This window comes from Nannospalax galili, unplaced genomic scaffold (genome assembly GCF_000622305.1).
Source record: "Nannospalax galili isolate Female #2095 unplaced genomic scaffold, S.galili_v1.0 scaffold702, whole genome shotgun sequence".
In the NCBI taxonomy this organism is placed as follows: domain Eukaryota; kingdom Metazoa; phylum Chordata; class Mammalia; order Rodentia; family Spalacidae; genus Nannospalax; species Nannospalax galili.
Window position 1 is genome coordinate 1773946 of NW_008348657.1, and position 18503 is coordinate 1792448.

An 18503-nucleotide genomic window follows, 5' to 3' on the forward strand; every position below is an offset into this window, starting at 1 on the left:
GCCCCTGCGGCGGCGGCGGGGAGCAGGGCCAGCGGGATACTCTCCAGGCTGCTCTTCTGCTCCGTCAGCAGGTGGCTCAGCTGGTACATCTCGCTCTCCAGGTACGAGATCTCGCGGGCCGTCTCGATGAACTGCCGGTAGTTTTGGTAGACGTTGCGCTTCAGATTCTGCGCAGTCTCTTCCGCCAGCGCCTGCACCCGTTGCCGGTGCTCCTGCAGGTCGCGGTCACCGTCCGACTGCTGCGACAGCTGCTTCACGTATAGCCGCGCCTCGAAGCCCCCGGATTCCAGCTGCCGCCTTAGGCGGCTCGCCCCGCTGTCCGACATGACTACGGCCGGCTCGGCACCGGCCGCCCGCACCCTCTGTCACTCGCTGCCGTCCAGCCCCACCCGAGCCGCGCGGAGCCGGGCCGCAGAGGAAGAGAAGCGGGAGCGACAGCGAGACAGCTGCGCACGCGCCGGGGTCGAGCGCCGCCAGCGCCTGCGCCGAGCGTTTCCTACTGCGCCTGCGCTGGGGCTCGCACGTCACTCTGCGCCTGCGTTGGGAGGGGAGCGCGAAGGGCCTGCGCGAGAACGCCAGAGTCTTAAGGCGCGTGCGCGGGCAAGCCGCTGATGGAATCAGAACTAGGTCTGCCGTGGGCTTGGGTGGATGTGAGACGGTAGCAAGCTTTCCGAAGCGGCTTTCAGCTGGAGCCCAGCGTTCCCCAGCCCGCGCCCAGTGGGCGACGCGCACCTGCCTTCCGTTGACCCCAGTTACGGGTCAGCCGGGCCCTGACGTATCGCGGGACTCGCGGGAGCCCGACGGTTATCTAGGGAGTGGCGCGGCGGCCGGAGTTGAGGGATGGACGAGGACTTGGTGGTGGCGATGCGGCTGCAGGAGGAGTGGGACATGCTGGCGGCGCAGCGCGAGGCGGCGCGGGAGAGCCTGTCGTTGGTGGACGCGTCGTGGGAGCTGGTGGACCCCACCCCGGACCTGCAGGCACTCTTCTTGGAGTTTAACGACCGATTTTTCTGGGGCCAGCTGGAGGCGGTGGAGGTGAAGTGGAGCATGCGCATGACCTCGTGAGTGTGCCCGCCAGCGGCTCGGAACGCGGGGGCGGGCGAGGAGGCCGAGCTGGTGTTGGTGCCCTCGGCTCGCGCAGAGGGAGAGGTCACCGGGACAGGCGGTCCAAACTGAACCCAGAGTGGGCGGGGCCCAGCAGGATCCCAGCGCTACCCACTACATTTAAGATGCCAACCCGCCCTCCACCTGCGTGGAGTTGGCGTTAAGATGCAGTTGCACACCATCACTCAAGTGATGCAGACTAATCGGCGCCGTGGCCGATTTGCAGTGCCTCTGCAGTCGCGGTGACTGCCTACGGGTGGTGGCGTCTGGGCAGCAGAGGACAGTGACGGTGTGGGTGAGGGTGACGGAGTGCTACTAACCCATACTTGTGACTTTTCTAGGTGCGCTGGAATCTGCACCTATGAGGGAAGAGGCGGAATGTGCTCCATCCGTCTCAGTGAACCACTTTTAAAACTGAGACCTAGGAAGGACCTTGTAGAGGTATTGCATAGCTCAGTGATTTGTAGAGGTTTTGTTTTTGTTTTTGAGACAAGATCTTGCTATGTAGCCCAAGCTGGCCACAAACTCTTCTACCTCAGCCCCTGGAGGTTTGGGTTTATAGGTGTGCACTAACAAGCCAGGCTTAACTCCCAAGATCTTTTACTTATAGTTTTGAGATGGGCTGGCCTCAAACTCCTGATCCTCTGCCTCCCCAGTGCAGGAATTAACAGGTGTGTGCCGGCCTGACATGTACTCAGCTTTAAATCCGAGCTGTTTGTCCTTTCCATGTTGGCATTGGGAGCCCCTTTTATTGATGATTAAGAGCCATGTGACTGTTGCACAGTTGTCAGAATCATCTCTGCACTTTTCTTACAGTGGGTTTCCCTATCAGAATTTTTAACATTTTTGTGTAGTCGAATTCATTGATCTTTGGGATTTGGGTTTGTAATTCGGTTTCTTGCACAATAGTTTCTTGAAATGAGTTGTTTCCTGGGAGCTGCAGATCTTGGAATATTATATGCAAAATCTTGTGAACTTATGCTTGCAAAAGGTTTAAGATTCCAGGTTGAAAAAGAGAGTGCATTTTTATTTTCAGAAGTGCCGTAGAAAATTTGATCATTTTTCTTTTTTAGACTCTTTTGCATGAGATGATACATGCTTACTTGTTTGTGACTAATAATGACAAAGACAGGGAAGGACATGGCCCAGAGTTCTGTAAGCACATGTATCGAATCAACCACCTGACTGGTGCCAACATAACGGTATGTGGGGTTACATACATTGCTTGGGGAGCAAGGGAAGGCAGAGTGTGGCTGTGTAGACCAGGCTGGCCTGAAACTCGAAATTCTCACTCAGCTTCCAGGGTGCTGGGATTACAGGTGTGAGCCATTGCACCACTGGCCTATACAGTTATGGTATTTAATGGTATTTATTCAGCAACTACTGAGCTTTAAAAAGTAGAAACATCTAAGTACTTTAAGCCGTGAAGAGTGCCACAGAAATGAATGGGCTTGTCTAGTCCGCAGGGAGGGTGGCTTCAGAGCCAGCAGATCCGTTTCAGATCTCCAACAGGCCTGCAGTTAGACTCTTCTGGACCACTTCCCATGGCAGCCCATCAGAGGACTTTGATTCACTACTGCATCGCATTGGAGGATGTGGCACAGCCAGGGCTGAGGCAGCTGAGCTGTCCATGCTCTGCCACTGAACTCTTCAGGGCCTCATCTGTTCTCACGAACATGATACAACGGCAGTACCTACCAGTTGGGTCCTTGAGAAGAAGAACATGCAGTGTCTTAGCATGTATTGTGAGATTTTACCTTTTTTTTTGAGACAGGGTCAAAGACCAGGCTTGCCTTTATCTCACAGAGATCTGCCTCTGCCTCCTGAGAGATGGGATTAAAGGCGTGTACCACCATGCCCTGCTCACTGCATGTTTTTAGGCAGGGTCTAGCTGTTATAAGCACTTTTACAGGGGTCCCACTTTGCTGCTTGTTGCTGTGCTAAATACCATGACCAAAACTAACTTGGGGAGGAAAGGGTTTATTTCAGCTTGTAAGTTACAGTTCATCTTGAGGAAAGCCAGGGCAGGAGCCTGGAGGCAGGAACTAAAGCAGAGACCATGGAGGAACACTGCTTACTGGTTTGCTTCCCCTGGCTTTCTCAGCTAGCTTTTTATAAGCACAGGGATGGCATTGTCTACAATGGGCTAGGCTCTCATGTATCAGTTAGCAGTTGCCTCACAGACTTTGCCACAGGCCAGTCTGATGGAGGAAATTCCTCAATTGAGGTTCTGCCTTCCCAGGTGACTAGTTGGTTTCAAGTTGACAAAAACTAACCAGTACAACAGGTTGTATTTTCGGAATTTACACTTAAGGAAGTAGTGTGCTCTTCTCAGAACTCACTATGTACACCAGGCTGGCCTCGAACTCACAAAGATCTGCCTGCCTCTGCCTCCAAAGTGCTGGGATTAAAGGCGTGCGCCACCATGCCCAGCCTCCTTGTTTTTTTGTTTTTTTTACACCATTGTAGGAAACCTTTCAGTCCCAGCTTTTGATCATGTTACTATTTAGTTTCTGAAGCATTTACCATTCATAGGAGTGTTTTTATGGATGTGGGGTTTTTTTCCCCTCCAAAACCTTGTCTTGCATGCTTCTATCTTTATACTGTTTAGGAATTATTACTGATGTTTCCTATTAAAGTAAACTTTGAAAAGAAACTAAATATAGTATCTTTTCCAAAATAGAACTTTTTAGAAATATATGGGAATATGTTTTTAAAAATGAGGGGGCTGGAGAGATGACTCGGTAGTAAAGAGCAATAGCTGCTCTTGCAGAAGACCTGGTTTTGGTTCTTAGCACAGACAGGGCTACTAACAACTGTCTGTAACTCCAGTTCTAGGGGATCCAACACCCTCTTCTGGCCTCCATGGGCATTGCATGACCTGGGTACACGTACATACATGCAGACAAAACACTCCTACACATAAACAACTTGTAGAACTGCTCCTACACATAAACAACTTGTAGAACTGCTCCTACACATAAACAACTTGTAGAACTGCTGGCTGTGTCCTGATTGCTGAAACTCCCTCTGCCCAGGTCTACCATACTTTTCATGATGAGGTGGATGAATACCGGCGGCATTGGTGGCGCTGTGATGGGCCCTGCCAGCACAAGCAGCCCTACTACGGCTACGTCAAGCGTGCCACCAACAGGGCGCCCTCAGCTCATGACTACTGGTGGGCTGCCCACCAGAAAACCTGCGGAGGCACTTACATAAAAATTAAGGAACCTGAGAACTACTCAAAGAAAGGCAGAGGAAAGACAAAACCAGAAAAGCAGCCAGTGTCAGCAGTGGAAGATAAAGGTAGCTTTAAACCTCTCCCATCTTCTTGACCTTGACATAGCATGGACATTGCTGCCCTTAAGCAGGGTTAAGTTTATTGCAGAAATTGCTTGGATGGAGATGTTTTCAGATGAAATAACATCTGAGGTAGAGTTCCTTTCCCTGTCTTGACATCACTGACTTATAGGAAGCAAGGCAAAAAGATTCAAGAGTTAAAAACAGCAGTTGATGGAGCCAGGCCTGGTGGCGCATACCTTTAATCCCAGCACCTGGGAGGCAGAGGCAGGTAGATCTCTGCCAGTTCAAGGCCAGCTTGGTCTGCATAATGAGTTCCAGGCCAGTTGGGGCTATAGGGTGGGAGAACCCTATCTCAAAAAGACTAAAAACAACAACAACAACAACAACAAAAAAAAACCAAAAAAACCCAAAAGCAATTGAAATACCAGTGCCCAGAATGTAAGTCCTAAGCAACCCTGGGCCTTCTGGCAGCTGAGTTCCCAGTGATATCTGCTGAGGTGTGTGTATTGGGAGGACCATGGGAAAGGGGTGTGGCCTGTGTTTGTACCTTCTCCTCCTTAGGACCTGCTTCTCTCATAGGAAGCTAGAGTCCCACCTCAAGGCAGCGATGCACTCAAGGTGGATGTACTTTCCCTTCAAGGTTGTCAGTTTGGTGGGGTGGGTCCCAGGAGCCAAGTTGTAGTTCTCAGTCTGAAATGCTGAGAAGTCAGAGCTGTGAGAATTGGTGTAGGGAGATTAGAGGAACCTGAGCACTTTTCTGAGCAAAGTTTCCTTGGTTAGCCTGCTTGGGATGATAGGGCTCCTTTATTTAGATTTCTTTCATGTTCTTTGAGTAGCAGAGCTCTGACTTCCCAAGATTGCCTTCCCTTATTAATAGGTGATTAGTGCACAAATCTAGAATACTCATTTTAATTTTAGAGATCCACCACTCGCTCAGTGTTTGTTGCTGCATCAGTGTTGTATTGAGGAAGTGTCTTGTTTGCTTCCTTTGTAGACAAGTTGTGCAGAGGAGAGACCCAGCCGCTTATCCCTTTCAGTGGGAAAGGGTATGTTCTTGGAGAGACACGCACTCCTCCATCTGGGAAGTTGACCTCATATGCGGTTAGTGAAGTTCAAGGTCTTTTAAGTCAAAACCATTCAACAAATGGCCTGAGATTCAATTCCATCATTGAGGGGAAATGTGAACAGAATGGTTTCTCTAGTAAAAATCCTCATCTGGTCTCCCCTGTTCCCACTGCCAGTCACGAGACTGTTCTGAGCAACTATTTCCCCAAAGTCTCTGTTGCCAACCAAAAGGCTTTCAGAAGTGTGAACGGATCCCCAGTAAAGAGTGGGTCCACAGGGAATGGCACCAAGCACTCACCCTCATCTGGTTCTCAGAGAAAGGTTCTGCCTTCCAGGACATCCCTGAAAAACACCTCCAAGGCCATGGCCTCAGCATCTGCCACTGTGGCATCTGCCAAAGTGGCTGCCTCAACCAAGTTGCAGGAAGCGCATGGGTCTGAAGACCAGTTCCCAAATAAGCGACCCAGGCTGGAGGACAGGACTTCTTTGGATAATATTATCAAGGAGCAAACACGGAGTAGTGGCAGTAATCTGCAGAATTGCTCACACCCCTCAGGCACCAGCACAGCTCAGAGTTCCAGCAGCTCACTCGGTCATCAACAGCTGGTCACCTGTCCAGTCTGTCAAATTTTAGTTTTGGAGTCTCGAATTAACAACCACTTGGACCACTGCCTGGAAGGTAACAGAACCAATCTCTGATCCCAAAGAGTCTGAAATAATTGTGTCCCATACCACCTGTTACCTCATGGTCATGCTAGGCAAGAGGACCTGCGGTTATAGTCTGACTGACATGTCAGCACAGTGTTTTTTATATATACATAATAAGCAGTTGTACTTCAAAATGTCTTCATCTCTATCCAGGTGTGGTGGTATGTCCCTGTTGTCCCAACTACTCAGGAGCTAAAACAGGAGGATCACTTGAGCCCATGACCCTGGGCATCACAGGGAGACCCTGTCTCAGAATTTTACAAGTCAAGGTGCTATGTTCACTGGTGCCTTACAGTAGTAAGGCCCAGTATACATGTCCTGAATACATTCTAATTTTAGACACTTTTCTTTCTTGTCCTTGAAGATTTTAACATATTTATCTTTATTTGTATATTCTCCTTAAATAATTAAAATCCATTCTAATCCATTACTAATATTAAAATCCATTCTCTGAGCTGACAGTCTTCATAATGTCAGACATTTTGGCTGAACAGCCTAGAGTACCCAGTGTAGTATCAGTTTTCAAGGTACTCAAAATTTCTTCTTTTTAAGAAAAATCATAACAGGTAAATTTTCTATATTTTAAAAGAATTTTCTGCCTTTGCTAAAAGGTAACAAATTTTAAGGACTTCTGTATTTTTAATAATTTATATTTTATAATTCTGTGTACTATCTTTGCTAAAAGGTGGTAGCAGATTTTAAAGAACCTGTATTTTAGAGAATTTTTCTAGCTTGGTGTGGTGTGGCTCACACTTAAATTTACTTGGGAGGCTGAGGCAGGGAGAGTGCTGTGGGTTTAAATAGAGTCTGGGCTTAAGTTCTAGCCTGGGCTATGAGACCATGCCTCAAAAGAAGACAACCCCACAAAAAAACTAAGGAACTTTCTCTGTTCCATCTTTACCAAAGGTGGCAACAGATTTTAGAATAAAGTAGAAAGAAAATAAAGTTATTTTGGGATAACACAACTTACTGAATTCCACAGGTCAAATTTGATGGGGAATTTAGGCATTTTCCCTCAGAATTTAGCAGAATGACTGTGCTAAGAAGTAACTTGTGTAAGACCTCACGAAGCCACCTAGTTGGCCTAAGAGTAAAGTATGTGGAAGAGGTATGAACAGCTCTGCTAGCAGACTGTGTCATACATAAGCAGAATCACTGTGCACTGCAGTCTCATGTTTGACAGCAGACATGGATGCCTGACTGTTTAGTCTCATGACTGTCTCTCCAGCTTGCTGACTTTGCAAGATAATAATGTATACATTGTAAGGTGCACAGATCTTATCTGGGTGAACCTGGTTTACTTAGTGTTCCCTGTATAACTTTCTTCCTCTGTTGTCTCAGGAGGCTTCTTGTTGTCACTTCCCATCAGTGTCTATTCCCAAAGGGTGCACAGTTTGTACCTATTACCAAAGATAAGTTCAGCCTGTTAATGAACTTCATGAAGTAGTGTCTCAGTTGCTGTGTGTAGTTGTTTTTCATTACTCTAGAATTAAAAGATACTAGAAGATTTTCACTCATTCTAGTATTAAATGAGCCATCAGAATTATCCCTAGTTCAGGGCTGTTTTGAACAATGCTGACAGTGGCCACACTCATTTCTGTTTGGTCACACTCAGGGATGGAACCTGCTGGGTCACAGGGACCTTCATGCCCAGCTTTAGTAATATTACTTGTTAACCTTCCTTACAACAGCATGCCAGTGTGTCAGCTGTTCAGCATTCTTAACAGTTTTAGCCTATCAGGTTGGATCTTCAAAAGTTTTTATATTTCTTAAAGCATGAAGTTAAAAAATAGTATTAAATGTTTATAGATAAGTGGCTATTAAAGTTTAGTGTTTGAATATATATGCCATACTTTCATCAATTTAACAGGTTATATGCAATAAAATAGTTTTTGAGCCAAACTGCACAAAGTTCTGGGGCTGTATTGTTGGTGGGGGTGATGAGAAGCAGATGAATCAGTGCGGTGTGACTGCACTGTGGCAGGGTTTCAGCCTCGCAGTGTCTTAGTGAATTAGCTTTCTGGGGAAGGAAGGAAGGGGTTGCAGAGGGTGTGTAGGCAGCAAGACAGCTTGGTGCAAACCGTGGGAGGACAAGCTGTTGAGGTGGAGTGAGAGGTGTGGGCAGGAGGAAGATGGCAGACAGGCAGGCCCTGGTCATTATGCGGTGCCAGGTGATACGGAGCCAGGATGTAGAGGATGGGCTGGGTGTGCAAAGCACCTGGTGCAGTCAGAAGGTGGCACTAAGTTCTGGACATGATGGGAATGCCAGTGACCTAGCAAGAAAAATGGAAATTAACTTGAAATTAATGAGCCTGTATTTGAAGAAAATTTGCCCTTACCCTCCTATCTGTAATTCTTGTTGTATCAGTGAAGTAGGCTCCATTTTTGTTTATATTTTTTCTTTTGAAAGTAAACTTCAACCTCACGACAGAGCTGATGGTTGGGGTTCACTTCCTCATGGGAGACAGCTATAGGTTCCATTTCTCTAAGAATTTGCTGTTAAGTCAGAATTTTAAGCTAACAAAAGGAATGTGAGCAACTTGCTTTACTTTGTCAGCTATAACATACCTGAACTAGAATTTCTAGGGTAAATGAGAAAATACCATGAGAAATCCTCATCCTGTCCATTGCTCCAAAGCTCTGAGATTGTGCTTTTTTCAAAGCTTCACAGAATTTTAAAATCTGAATGTTTCAACATGAAACCGTTGCTGTCTTTCTGGTTTTTGTGGCCCTGGGGCTGGAACCTAGGACCTCACATGTCAGGTAAGTGCGCCATCAACCATGGTCCTGGTGTGTCTTTTTAAAAACGGTAATATCCAAGAGGCCTGAGCTGACCTTGTGCTTCCTGAGCTGTACTCGTTATTTCTGGTGTGTATAGAGAGACTAGAGGACAGCTTTACTGGAGCTGGCTGTCTCCTTCCACCATGTAGGATATAGAAATGGAACTTAAGGTTGGCAGTCTTGGCAGCAAGCACCTTTACCAGCTGAGCTACCTTGCTGCCCAACTGTTAGCAATCCAGCTTTCCACCAGACAAAACTTGTGCTATGACAATTGTTACTGTACATTTTTAAAGTGACTGGGGAATCGACAGCACAGGAGGTGACGTGAAAGCCAGCTCAGGCTTCTGCTTTCCCATTGGTGCTGGATGTCATGGGTACATACATACATATACCACCATCTTTTGAAATGGAATGAGGATGGCACGTGATCCAGGACCAAACCAGTCACGGTTCTAAGCTGGGGGACTAGTGTCAAGCTTCCCTAGCACTAGGTAATGCCCTCAGTGGGTGCTTTTCTGAGAAGCAAGCCCAAGGCCTATGAGGCACACTGTGGGCAAGCCTGTGTGCTTCTGTGCATACTACTCTGCAGGGTACCCTCTTGTCCCTTATCAACGCGCTGGCACTCTTGACAAGCACCAGGGCTGCAGCTGTCGACTACCCCCAGATGAATGTGCTGTACCCAGGGCTTTCCCCTGCAGCTTGTACGCTGTCCTGGCAAAGCCTAACTTTTTACTTGTTCTGGTTCTTCTGGGCAGTCTGAAAGCTACTTAGGATAGCACTTAGGTCCTTGCCTTTCCTCAGGAACGGATTAGCATTGGTATGAAGGAATGAAACAGGTGACTCAAATTGTGTGCCTACTCCTTTGCCAAAACACCTAACATATTCCCCATGCCTCCAGAAGAGGGCAAGTGCAGTTAGAAAACCCTAAGACCCAAATCTTTGCCAGGTTATAAGCATTCCTCAGAAATTGGAAAGACACGAAGGTGAAGGTTTACATGAAACATTCACTTGTTAAAGGTTTCAAACAGGTTTCTTGTGTATGTATTGCAGTAAGATAACTTAAAAATATACATTTATACATTTATATATGCATACAAACATTAAGCTGGGAGTGTAACCCAGCACTCAGAAGGCTGGGGCAGGAGGACTGCCTATGAGCTGGAGGCCAGCTTGGCTAGCTACATTGTGCCAGGTCAACCTGGGCTTCACAGAAACCGTCTCAAAAACCTAAACTACAACCAACCAACATACAACTTCTCTTATAAAGTAACCTGGACCCATAGTGACTAATTGGCCTTTAAACCAAATAGTTCTGCCTTGGGACCCATAGGGGAGGACGGAGGACAGCCTCCCTGTCTTGGAAAGCCATTCATACTGCCAGGAGCTTGAAGTTCTCCCTGGTACTGCGAAGCGCTGTAGCTCATCAGCACTCTCGTGTGTGCTCTGCTTCCTAACCCTCTAGACCTTTTCCTGCCGAGCCTTGTTGGCCCTTGTAGCTAATTCTTGAGGTCACTCACATTTTCAAACTTCTTGTCTGACTTAAATCCACACTCCTCTCCTTTCCTGAAGGGCTGTTTCTGCCTGCCCGCCTTTCCTTCTTTGTGGAGTTTGTTCTCTCCTTCCACCTTTATGTGGGTGTCTGGGATTAAACGATTCAGCTCAGGTTGGGCATAGCCTCCCTTGTAGCTTTAACTACAGGAGTGTGCCATAGTGCTGGGCATAGATTTCTAGTTCCAATGTTTATTCAGAAAAGGCTTATTACCTGGTATGGTGGCACATACCTTTAATTCCAGCAGGCGAATCTCTGAGTTCGAGACCAGCCTGGTCTACATAGCAAGTTCCAGGCTGAGGCTATAGGGAGACTGTTTCAAAGGCCACAAAGAAAAAGTTTATTAAGGAGTGGATTTAAGTATTCTTCTGCTTTATGGTTAAGAATTTTTGCCAGCTCATCTTCTTACAGTAGTTTCAGGGATGTAACAGGAGGGTCAGAAGTTCAAGGCCTTCAACTGTATGTGACCCTGTCTCAAGCAAAAAGGTTGAGACAGTAAGAGATAGTTTTTGAGGGGCTGGAGAAACAGCTCAGTGGTTAAGAGCACTGGCTGCTCTTGTAGAGGACCTAGGTCTGGTTCACATGATGGCTAACAACACTGTAACTCCAATTCCAGGGGATCCAGACACCCTCTTCTGGCCCACAAGGGCACTGCATGTATGGGTACACTTACATGTAGGCAAAACACTCATACACAAAAAATAAAATTTTTTTTTTTTAGAAACCAACAGCCTATAGTAGACACATGGAAGAACTGAAACAGATGTTTGTGAAGTAAACGTGAACACTCAGTCATGGCAGCATTAAACACATGATGCTGTCCCCACTGTGTAACAGGAGACAAAAAAGAGCAAAAGATCATTCCAGAAGAGCCCCAGGCTAATGCACCTGTGCATCTAGAACCCTGGGATTCAGACAATGGACACACAGCATATAAAGAACCAGCCATGGCTTTCCCGGGATCCACACACCAGAACAATGATGTCTTGGAAGTCTGGGGCAAGGCCTTCCAGTGTGGGCTTCTGTCCTGGGCTGAGCTGCAGGGAAGTGTAAGTGTAGATCTAGGTGCATCTACTCCCCCATGCCTTGGTTGGAAGCACCATAGGGACATGGGTCTGACGAACAGGAGACCAAGTCCTGTGAGTGAAGAAAAAAGTCCCAAGTACTGGACTGTGGACAGAAAGGGCCACCAGCCCAGGCAAGCACAGGGCATAGACAGGAGTCAAAACACTCAGCAAGAGCCGTTAGGCAGGGCATGCTGTCCCAGGACTGGAAAGTACAGTGCTTGGGAGGCAGCAGTAGGATTGCTGAGTGCGAGGCCAGCCTAGACAATGACAAGGCTGTTTCAAAGCATGGCTCATAAGGTTCTCAGAACTAATGATTCAATTTTTTTTAACACTACTGAATTTAGCCATCACGTACATACTTCAATACAATTTCCCAAATGCCGATAGGCCAGAACAAACATTAAACACCACACTAGATTATTTGTATGTTTATTTGGGGTTTTTGAGACAGGGTCTCCCTTGTAGCCCCAGCTAACCTAGAATCAGATACCAGCCTGCCTCTGCCTCCGGAGCACTGGGATCAAAGGTATGCACCATTAGGCCTGGCTCACCTTAGATTCCTAAAGAGATATACAACATGCTATTGCCGTGATGTAAGAACTCTGGTGACTTTTCATGCGAACACAAAGGTTCCTGTGCACACAGTTGCATACTACTGGCCCTGCAAGTACATGCTGTGCCCCTCCTGCAGCACGGGCGAGCCAGCGACACTCAGCAGCTATGGGCTTTAAAATGCCTTTCCCACTGAGGGAGCAAGAACTCCAGCACTGAGAATCTAAGTGGAGCTATAGGCCCGAGCCGGGTGAGGTCTCTGCACCAGCCGCACTCCTGCTGGCTGCTTTCTCGTCCCTCATCATTTGCAAAGGTGATGCCACCTGGTCTGGAACAGACTAGGGCTGAATTACAGAAAGGTAACTGACCACTGGGCCCAAAGGACAATGTATGGAAATGGTCTAAAAACGAGACAGCTGGAGGTGACAACGGTAATTTTTTCAAGAACATTTATACATCTTTTTGATTAGATTAGCTTTACAAGCAACGTGAGCTTACTTTCATAGGAAATAATCACTTTTTAATCACACGACTTTAGTTTCTGTATGGGAATCCTGAAGTTCTCTGCCTTTCATGGACAAAGGTTCATGGTCCACAGCTGGTTGATGTGTTGAATAAAAACAGCATTATAAAACTTTCTCTTTAACCAGGATTAACACAGAGGCCACAAAGTTTTAAATTTTGTTTTACATAGAGTCCTGCTTGGTGACAGGTTAATTAATGGTGCCACTAACATGAAACCAAGAGCTTAAGGGAATGGCTATCCTGATTATCTTTTCACAATGACCTCCAGGAATGTACACAAACTTTCCCCCAAAATACACAACTTAAATCCTGCTGTCTGGCAAGCACACCCTGTCCCCCAGGCAGTGGAATCTGGTACTTGGCACACCAGCAGAGGTCCAATCTGAAGGACACCAGGGGCTCCCACATTTAACAGTCGACTGTCCATTAAAGAGACCTTCCACCAATGCCGAATGATTTCCCCCAACTCAGAAATATAGCACTTCGGGGCAGTGGCCTGCTTCACCTCACTGCCCACACAACATGGCGAAAGCCCCATGCTGGCTGGCTGGCAGGCAGAGGCACTTGCTGGAGAGGTGTCAGTGGTTATCGGTGTTGAAGGAGAGGGTGTGGGACAGAACGGAACTTCCTGCTGTGAGTCCCTCAAGAGAGCACAGTACTGAGTGACCCACAACCACACTATCAGCTTTATTTTTTTCATGTTTTACATGAATAGCAAGCTTTTAATAAAAATTACTGAGCTTTCCATAGAAAAGGTTTCTAACTGAATACAAACTATACAGGTGCTAAGACTGTTGTGAAATATACAGAGATATTTCTGTATACACACATTTTGGCAAAGAAGATCAAGGAACACCTAAGGGGGGCTGAGGGGTCACACCCACAATCGTGTGAAGTATGGGCACTATCCCATTGGCTTTGCTAAGGAGGCCGGGCAGGTGGCAAGAGTCTGGGAGGCCTTGTGATTGTGCTACCATCCCTCTTTTCTCTAAAAAGAGAAAAATCCATCAGACTATCTGGTTTTGCGCTTCTTTTGACTTTCTAAGCTCCACACACATCTTTTAGTATTGCTTGTGAAAGTGACTCACAGCTGTCCCAGGAGCCGAAGACAGGCTACAACCACATAGGTTCCAGTCCTGGGGCCACCAGGTGATCTCCTACAGAGCAAGGCTCTGGTCTGGGAGGAGGTGGAACAGCATGTCTGAAAGTGCAGTCAGTCTGAGGAGGGGCCACACGGGAGCTGTGGCAGGGGGACGTGATGGTTACAGAATAGACCTGAAGCTGAAGAAAGCCCTTTGTCTTGGGAACCAGAGGCTGAGGACAACCTCAAGTCCATTTAGTGCCAGTCAGTTAAAAAATTAAACCTTACTTCCTGAGGCTGTTTCCTCTCATAAAGCATGAGCTAAAAGTTACTTGGTAGTCAGTGGCCACTGTCTACTGTTAGGTTCCTTATCAACAAGGTGACGGTAGCAATCTTTACAAGTTCAAATTAGTATGAGACAGGCCAAGAAATCACTGTGAACTTCAGCTGGAAACATAAAGCCCCTTTTTTCAGCCAAAAGTAACGAACCATCAGCAATTGGTGACAATCATCGTAGGTCTTTAGGGCAAAATTTAATAGCATGAAGAGGTTTACAAAAATAGATTGATGTTATTTTGAGGAATAATACTGTAATTTTCCCAATTCAGTTTTGATAAATTGTACCTAATCATATAAAAATTACCTCAAATTTTTAAACTTGATATAAAAAAAGAGATGAAATGAACTCAGATGACAGATCTGGCAAAATAGAAGATGAAAAAATCCTACACAGGGCCCTTTTTTCATGTCCAGATGGAAAAGTCATTCTTCAACAGTGCCTCCTCCTCTGCTCCGACAGGGCAGCAGCCACGGGGCAGTCACAGATCTGGAGCCAACCCCACAGCAGTCACAGCAGTTGGTACCCTCTGTTGGACAGCACCCTGCTGAAATGCCAACCAGGTGTCCTTGTTCCTTCCATCCACTGGACTCTGAAGTCGGCATCTGAGCGGCTGTAGGGGACGTGAGTCCTGCCAGATCTGAGGCCCTGCTAGACGTCCTTATTGACCAAATTAGGCTTATTGAGTTCAACCCTCACACCCTTTTCACCTACATGGAAAATAGAAATGATCACTTAAGCAAAAGAGAGCTTCTGTGACTGCACCCCAAAGACCAGAACAACCTCCCTCAATTTTCCAGCCTCCTGTGAGGCTCCTCCCAACATCAGGGACAAGTGCACTCTCTGATCTAGACCCTAAAGGGCAGACAAAGCCATCTCTACAGACACAGCACCACTGTCTCCTTTTATTTTAAAGCCATTTGACTACTTTAAAGCAGTGGAGTGTAGAACGCCACCCCAAAGCACACAGATCAGGCTTTAAAAATACACAGAAAATGCAGGAATATTCCATCTTTTTGTTCTAACAAAAATCCAAGCTGGGTTCTCACCACCTCAGAATACAGTGAATAGGTAATGGAAACACTGTGTAGACTTTTGGAAATGGAAGGAAGGGTTAAAGAAAAGGCATGCAAGGGGTCCGTCTCCAGTGATGTCACTACCCCAGGACAGGTAAACCTACACAATGAGGACACAAAGGCACAAGACAAGCATGTGACCTACACTGTGGGCATGTGGGGAACCGCACCTATCTGCGGGCTTGGGCAATATTCCAGTTCACCTTCTTTGTGTGAACATTCATGTTCACTCATTCTTTAAATGTTTAGGAAGGAAAGGAGGAGGGGAGGGGACAGGTGGTCTGAAGAGCACTGAGCAAATTGTGGCTCAAAAGGACAGTCACAGAAAAGCTTGTATTCAAATTACTTATTCACACTTGCCTCAAACTTTCCTAATCTTTGGACAATTTCGGTGGTTAACAATAACAAGATGACTTGAGAGAAATCCTTTTTTTTGTTTTTTGGTCTTTTGGAGACAGGGTCTCCCTGTAGCCCCAGCTGGTCTGAAACTCACTTATGTAGACCAGGCTGGCCTTGAACTCAGAGATCCATCTACTCCTGCCTCCCAAGTGCTGGGATTAAAGGCATGCACCACCACGCCCAACTTGAGAAATCCTTTTTTTAAATAAGAGGATTAAGAATCTGACAAAACGTTGGTGAAGGTGAGATGGCTCAGTGGTTAAAAGTGCTGGCTGCCGTTGCAGAGGACGTGATTCAGTTCCTAGCACCAACATGGCAGCTTAAAACCACCTGTAACTCCAGTTCCAGGGTTCAGACACCCTCTTTTGGTCTCTGCTGGTATTGCATACACATGGTGTACTTTTGCACATGAAGGCAAAACATTCAGACACATAAAACATACATTAAAAAAAAAAATCTGACAAAAAATAAGCATGATCATTCCTGGTCTGTGCTTAGCTTTCAGGAAGCACCATCTGATTGATTGATAGCCCCAGCTGACCAGGGCCCCCAGCCATGTTTACCTGTTAGATATTTTTCTTTAGCTTTTGCTCGCTCATCTGCATCAAAATACCAAACAGTTATTGCGTACCTAGAAGAAAGTACAGAATAGGGTAAGAACAGTCACAGAGCAGAAAGTGTTTGCTACAATTTGCAAGGCTGCAAGTACACAGATTTCAACACTGGCCGGAGGCTCACCCTGCTCTGCCCAAGTGCCACCTCCATTCCTACCACAAGCCTCCTCAGGGAAGAGTATTAGATGAATAATTTTGAATCTCTTGTCCATGCCCCAGGTGTGTCAGGTAATTGCCAACAAGAGTTCTGACATGTGCTCATTCCTCCCAGAGGTCTGAGTCCTTAACAGAAAACTCTGGTTTTTCTTCCAAGCCATCTCCCACAAGTGGTTTTCAGGGCTTTCTTTCTCATATCCATCCTCTTGGGACTTCAACTGTCGGCCCTCTGTCCAGGGCTGCACAGACCCATCTGGACTCTAGTCTCTGTTCCCTGGCCCAGCAGCCCCTCTCCTGACCACACCTCTGGCATGGGTGACGTGCCAGTGCTCCTGGGTCTCCACTCCAGATGCCTTTGATCTCCGGCTGCTACCATGCAGCTGCATGTGGATTCTGTGCATCAGTAATGGCAGCAGGGTTTATAAGGAAGAAAAAGGGAGGGTGTCACACAGGCTCCAAGGCCTTCTCCAGGGCCATTAGCTGTTGGCCACTGTGACTGCAGGCACTGGGCTGCTCCCCCCGTTCAGTACCTGGCTGCTTCTAAGCCAGAGATAGCAGCAGAGTACTCCTGCCACCTTCCTTTGAGAACATCATGCCTTTTACAAATACACAGTTCATAATGGCTTACAAAAGTCTTTGTCTGAATGTGTTCATTGACTAGAAACATGTTAAAAACAGACTTACAAAGGAATGCCCTAAACACGATCAGTTCAGAATCTAAACCTTAAAGTACAATGAAACAGATGGGGGAAAAAGAGATGGACTTGTTTCGTTTTGTTTTTTGGCCTTTTTGAGACAGGATCCCTGTAGCCCCAGCTGGCCTGGAACTCGCTATGTAGACCAGGCTGGCCATGAACTCATAGAGATCCACTACCTCTGCCTCCCAAGTGCTGGATTAAAGAAAGCTGTGTGCCACCACACCTGGCTAGAAGAACTTGTTTTTGTTTTCTGGTTCTTTGAGACAAGGTCTTCCCTTGTAGCCACAACCTGACCTAGAGTTCACTCTGTAGCCCATGCTAACCTTGAACTTGCAGCAATCCTTCTGCCCCTGCCTGTGTTAAGATGGCAGACTTGCACCACGCCTGGTAGATGTGTACTGTTATCACAGCTCAACAGCTGTTTTCTCAGTGTGCACTTCACAGATGGTAACTGTACCCCTCCCTCTTCTCCTCACTGCTGCTCTCTGACTTACTTTTCAGAAGCTACCCTTTTCCTTTCTTACCTTTCTACCCGCCCTGAAAAAACAAAACAAAACAAAAAAACGCTCACAGGATCCAGGGTGGGCACAACAGGTGCACCAAGTTGAGAGCTGGCCAGCCCTGTTTCATCTCAAGCAAGGTGCAGCTGTGTGAACACAGACACTCTCAGGACCAAGTGTGATTAGCCAAATGGAGAAACTTCTGGGCTCACCCCTACCACCCATCCTGTCAATCACACTCTCAACTAAGGTTCTGTAAAAGGAACACTACCTTGTAGCATATGCTGGTTGCACTTCATGAGGGTTACGTCGATCAGACCAGAAAAACAGCAGTCTATCAAATTTGGGTTCAATGTCAGCAAACTGGGCTTTGCCTTCTGGGAAAATTCGAAGTATACCTCCACTTACCTAGGAAAAGAATAGAACGTTTCAGTACAAGCCACCAAAAATGGCGTGTTGGGGGTTGGTTAAAGGACTCAAAAAGCTATTTGGATTATTTGTGAACACAACAAGGTATAAAGGTGAATTGAAGGGCTGGAGAGATGGCCTAGTGGTTAAGAGCACCTGCTGTTCTTCCAGAGGATCTGAATTCAGTTGCCATCACTCATGCTGGGTGGCTTACCTGCCTGTAACTCCAGCTCCAGGGGATCTGGCCCCTGTACCCATGTGTACTCATAAACACACACACACACACACACACACACACACACACACACACACCATTAAAAATTAAATCTTAAAAAGGTCAGGGGATTGGAGAGATGGCTCAGTGGTTACAAGTTCTTGCTGTTCTTGCACAGGTCCTGAGTTGGGTTCCTAACACGTCAAGCAGCTCACAACCTCTAGAAAAACTCCAGCTCCAAGAAAATCCAATGCCTTTAGCATCTGTGGGCACTTGCACTCGTGCATACATATACATACATATAATTTTCAAAGGTGAGCTGAGATTCTATGTACAACTGTACAACACTAAAGGAAGGAAAATTCC

The 18503-nt window shown here is 46.7% G+C and overlaps 3 protein-coding genes across 4 annotated transcripts in view; 1 reads left to right on the plus strand and 2 right to left on the minus strand.

The window, feature by feature from the left end:
• Positions 1 to 454, minus strand: part of Exoc8 (exocyst complex component 8) — a 4985-nt gene extending 4531 nt beyond the window's left edge. Inside the window, exon 1 of the mRNA XM_008845807.3 lies at positions 1 to 454. Coding sequence (XP_008844029.1) covers positions 1 to 326 — 326 coding nt within the window. The 5' untranslated portion in view covers positions 327 to 454.
• Positions 455 to 573: 119 nt separating this feature from the next.
• Sprtn (SprT-like N-terminal domain) lies at positions 574 to 14281 on the plus strand. 2 transcript variants are annotated; one of them, XM_029569705.1, is made up of 7 exons: positions 574 to 1061; positions 1446 to 1545; positions 2178 to 2306; positions 4143 to 4410; positions 5402 to 6151; positions 8844 to 8943; positions 11232 to 14281. In XM_029569705.1, exons 1-6 carry the CDS (start codon positions 841 to 843, stop codon positions 8864 to 8866), a joined length of 1491 nt encoding a protein of 496 aa, XP_029425565.1. In that variant the 5' UTR covers positions 574 to 840; the 3' UTR covers positions 8867 to 8943; positions 11232 to 14281. The 2 variants fall into 2 exon arrangements, with proteins under 2 accessions (XP_029425565.1, XP_029425566.1); XM_029569706.1 differs by lacking the exon at positions 8844 to 8943 and having other exon boundaries at positions 789 to 1061.
• A 207-nt stretch (positions 14282 to 14488) lies between these two features.
• Egln1 (egl-9 family hypoxia inducible factor 1) overlaps positions 14489 to 18503 on the minus strand; it is a gene marked incomplete at its 5' end in the record, with an annotated part of 35032 nt that continues 31017 nt past the window's right edge. Inside the window, 3 exons of the mRNA XM_017801262.2 lie at positions 14489 to 14782; positions 16111 to 16178; positions 17787 to 17923. Of these exons, the coding sequence (XP_017656751.1) occupies positions 14724 to 14782; positions 16111 to 16178; positions 17787 to 17923 (264 nt within the window). The remainder of the gene's footprint in view (positions 14783 to 16110; positions 16179 to 17786; positions 17924 to 18503) is intronic.

Coding starts and splice junctions, on each gene's coding strand:
- Sprtn (XM_029569705.1), top strand. CDS start 841: ATGGACGAGGACTTGGTGGTGGCGATGCGGCTGCAGGAGGAGTGGGAC. Junction 1,546..2,177: donor CTAGGAAGGACCTTGTAGAG/GTATTGCATAGC, acceptor TTTCTTTTTTAG/ACTCTTTTGCATGAGATGAT. Junction 2,307..4,142: donor TGACTGGTGCCAACATAACG/GTATGTGGGGTT, acceptor CCCTCTGCCCAG/GTCTACCATACTTTTCATGA.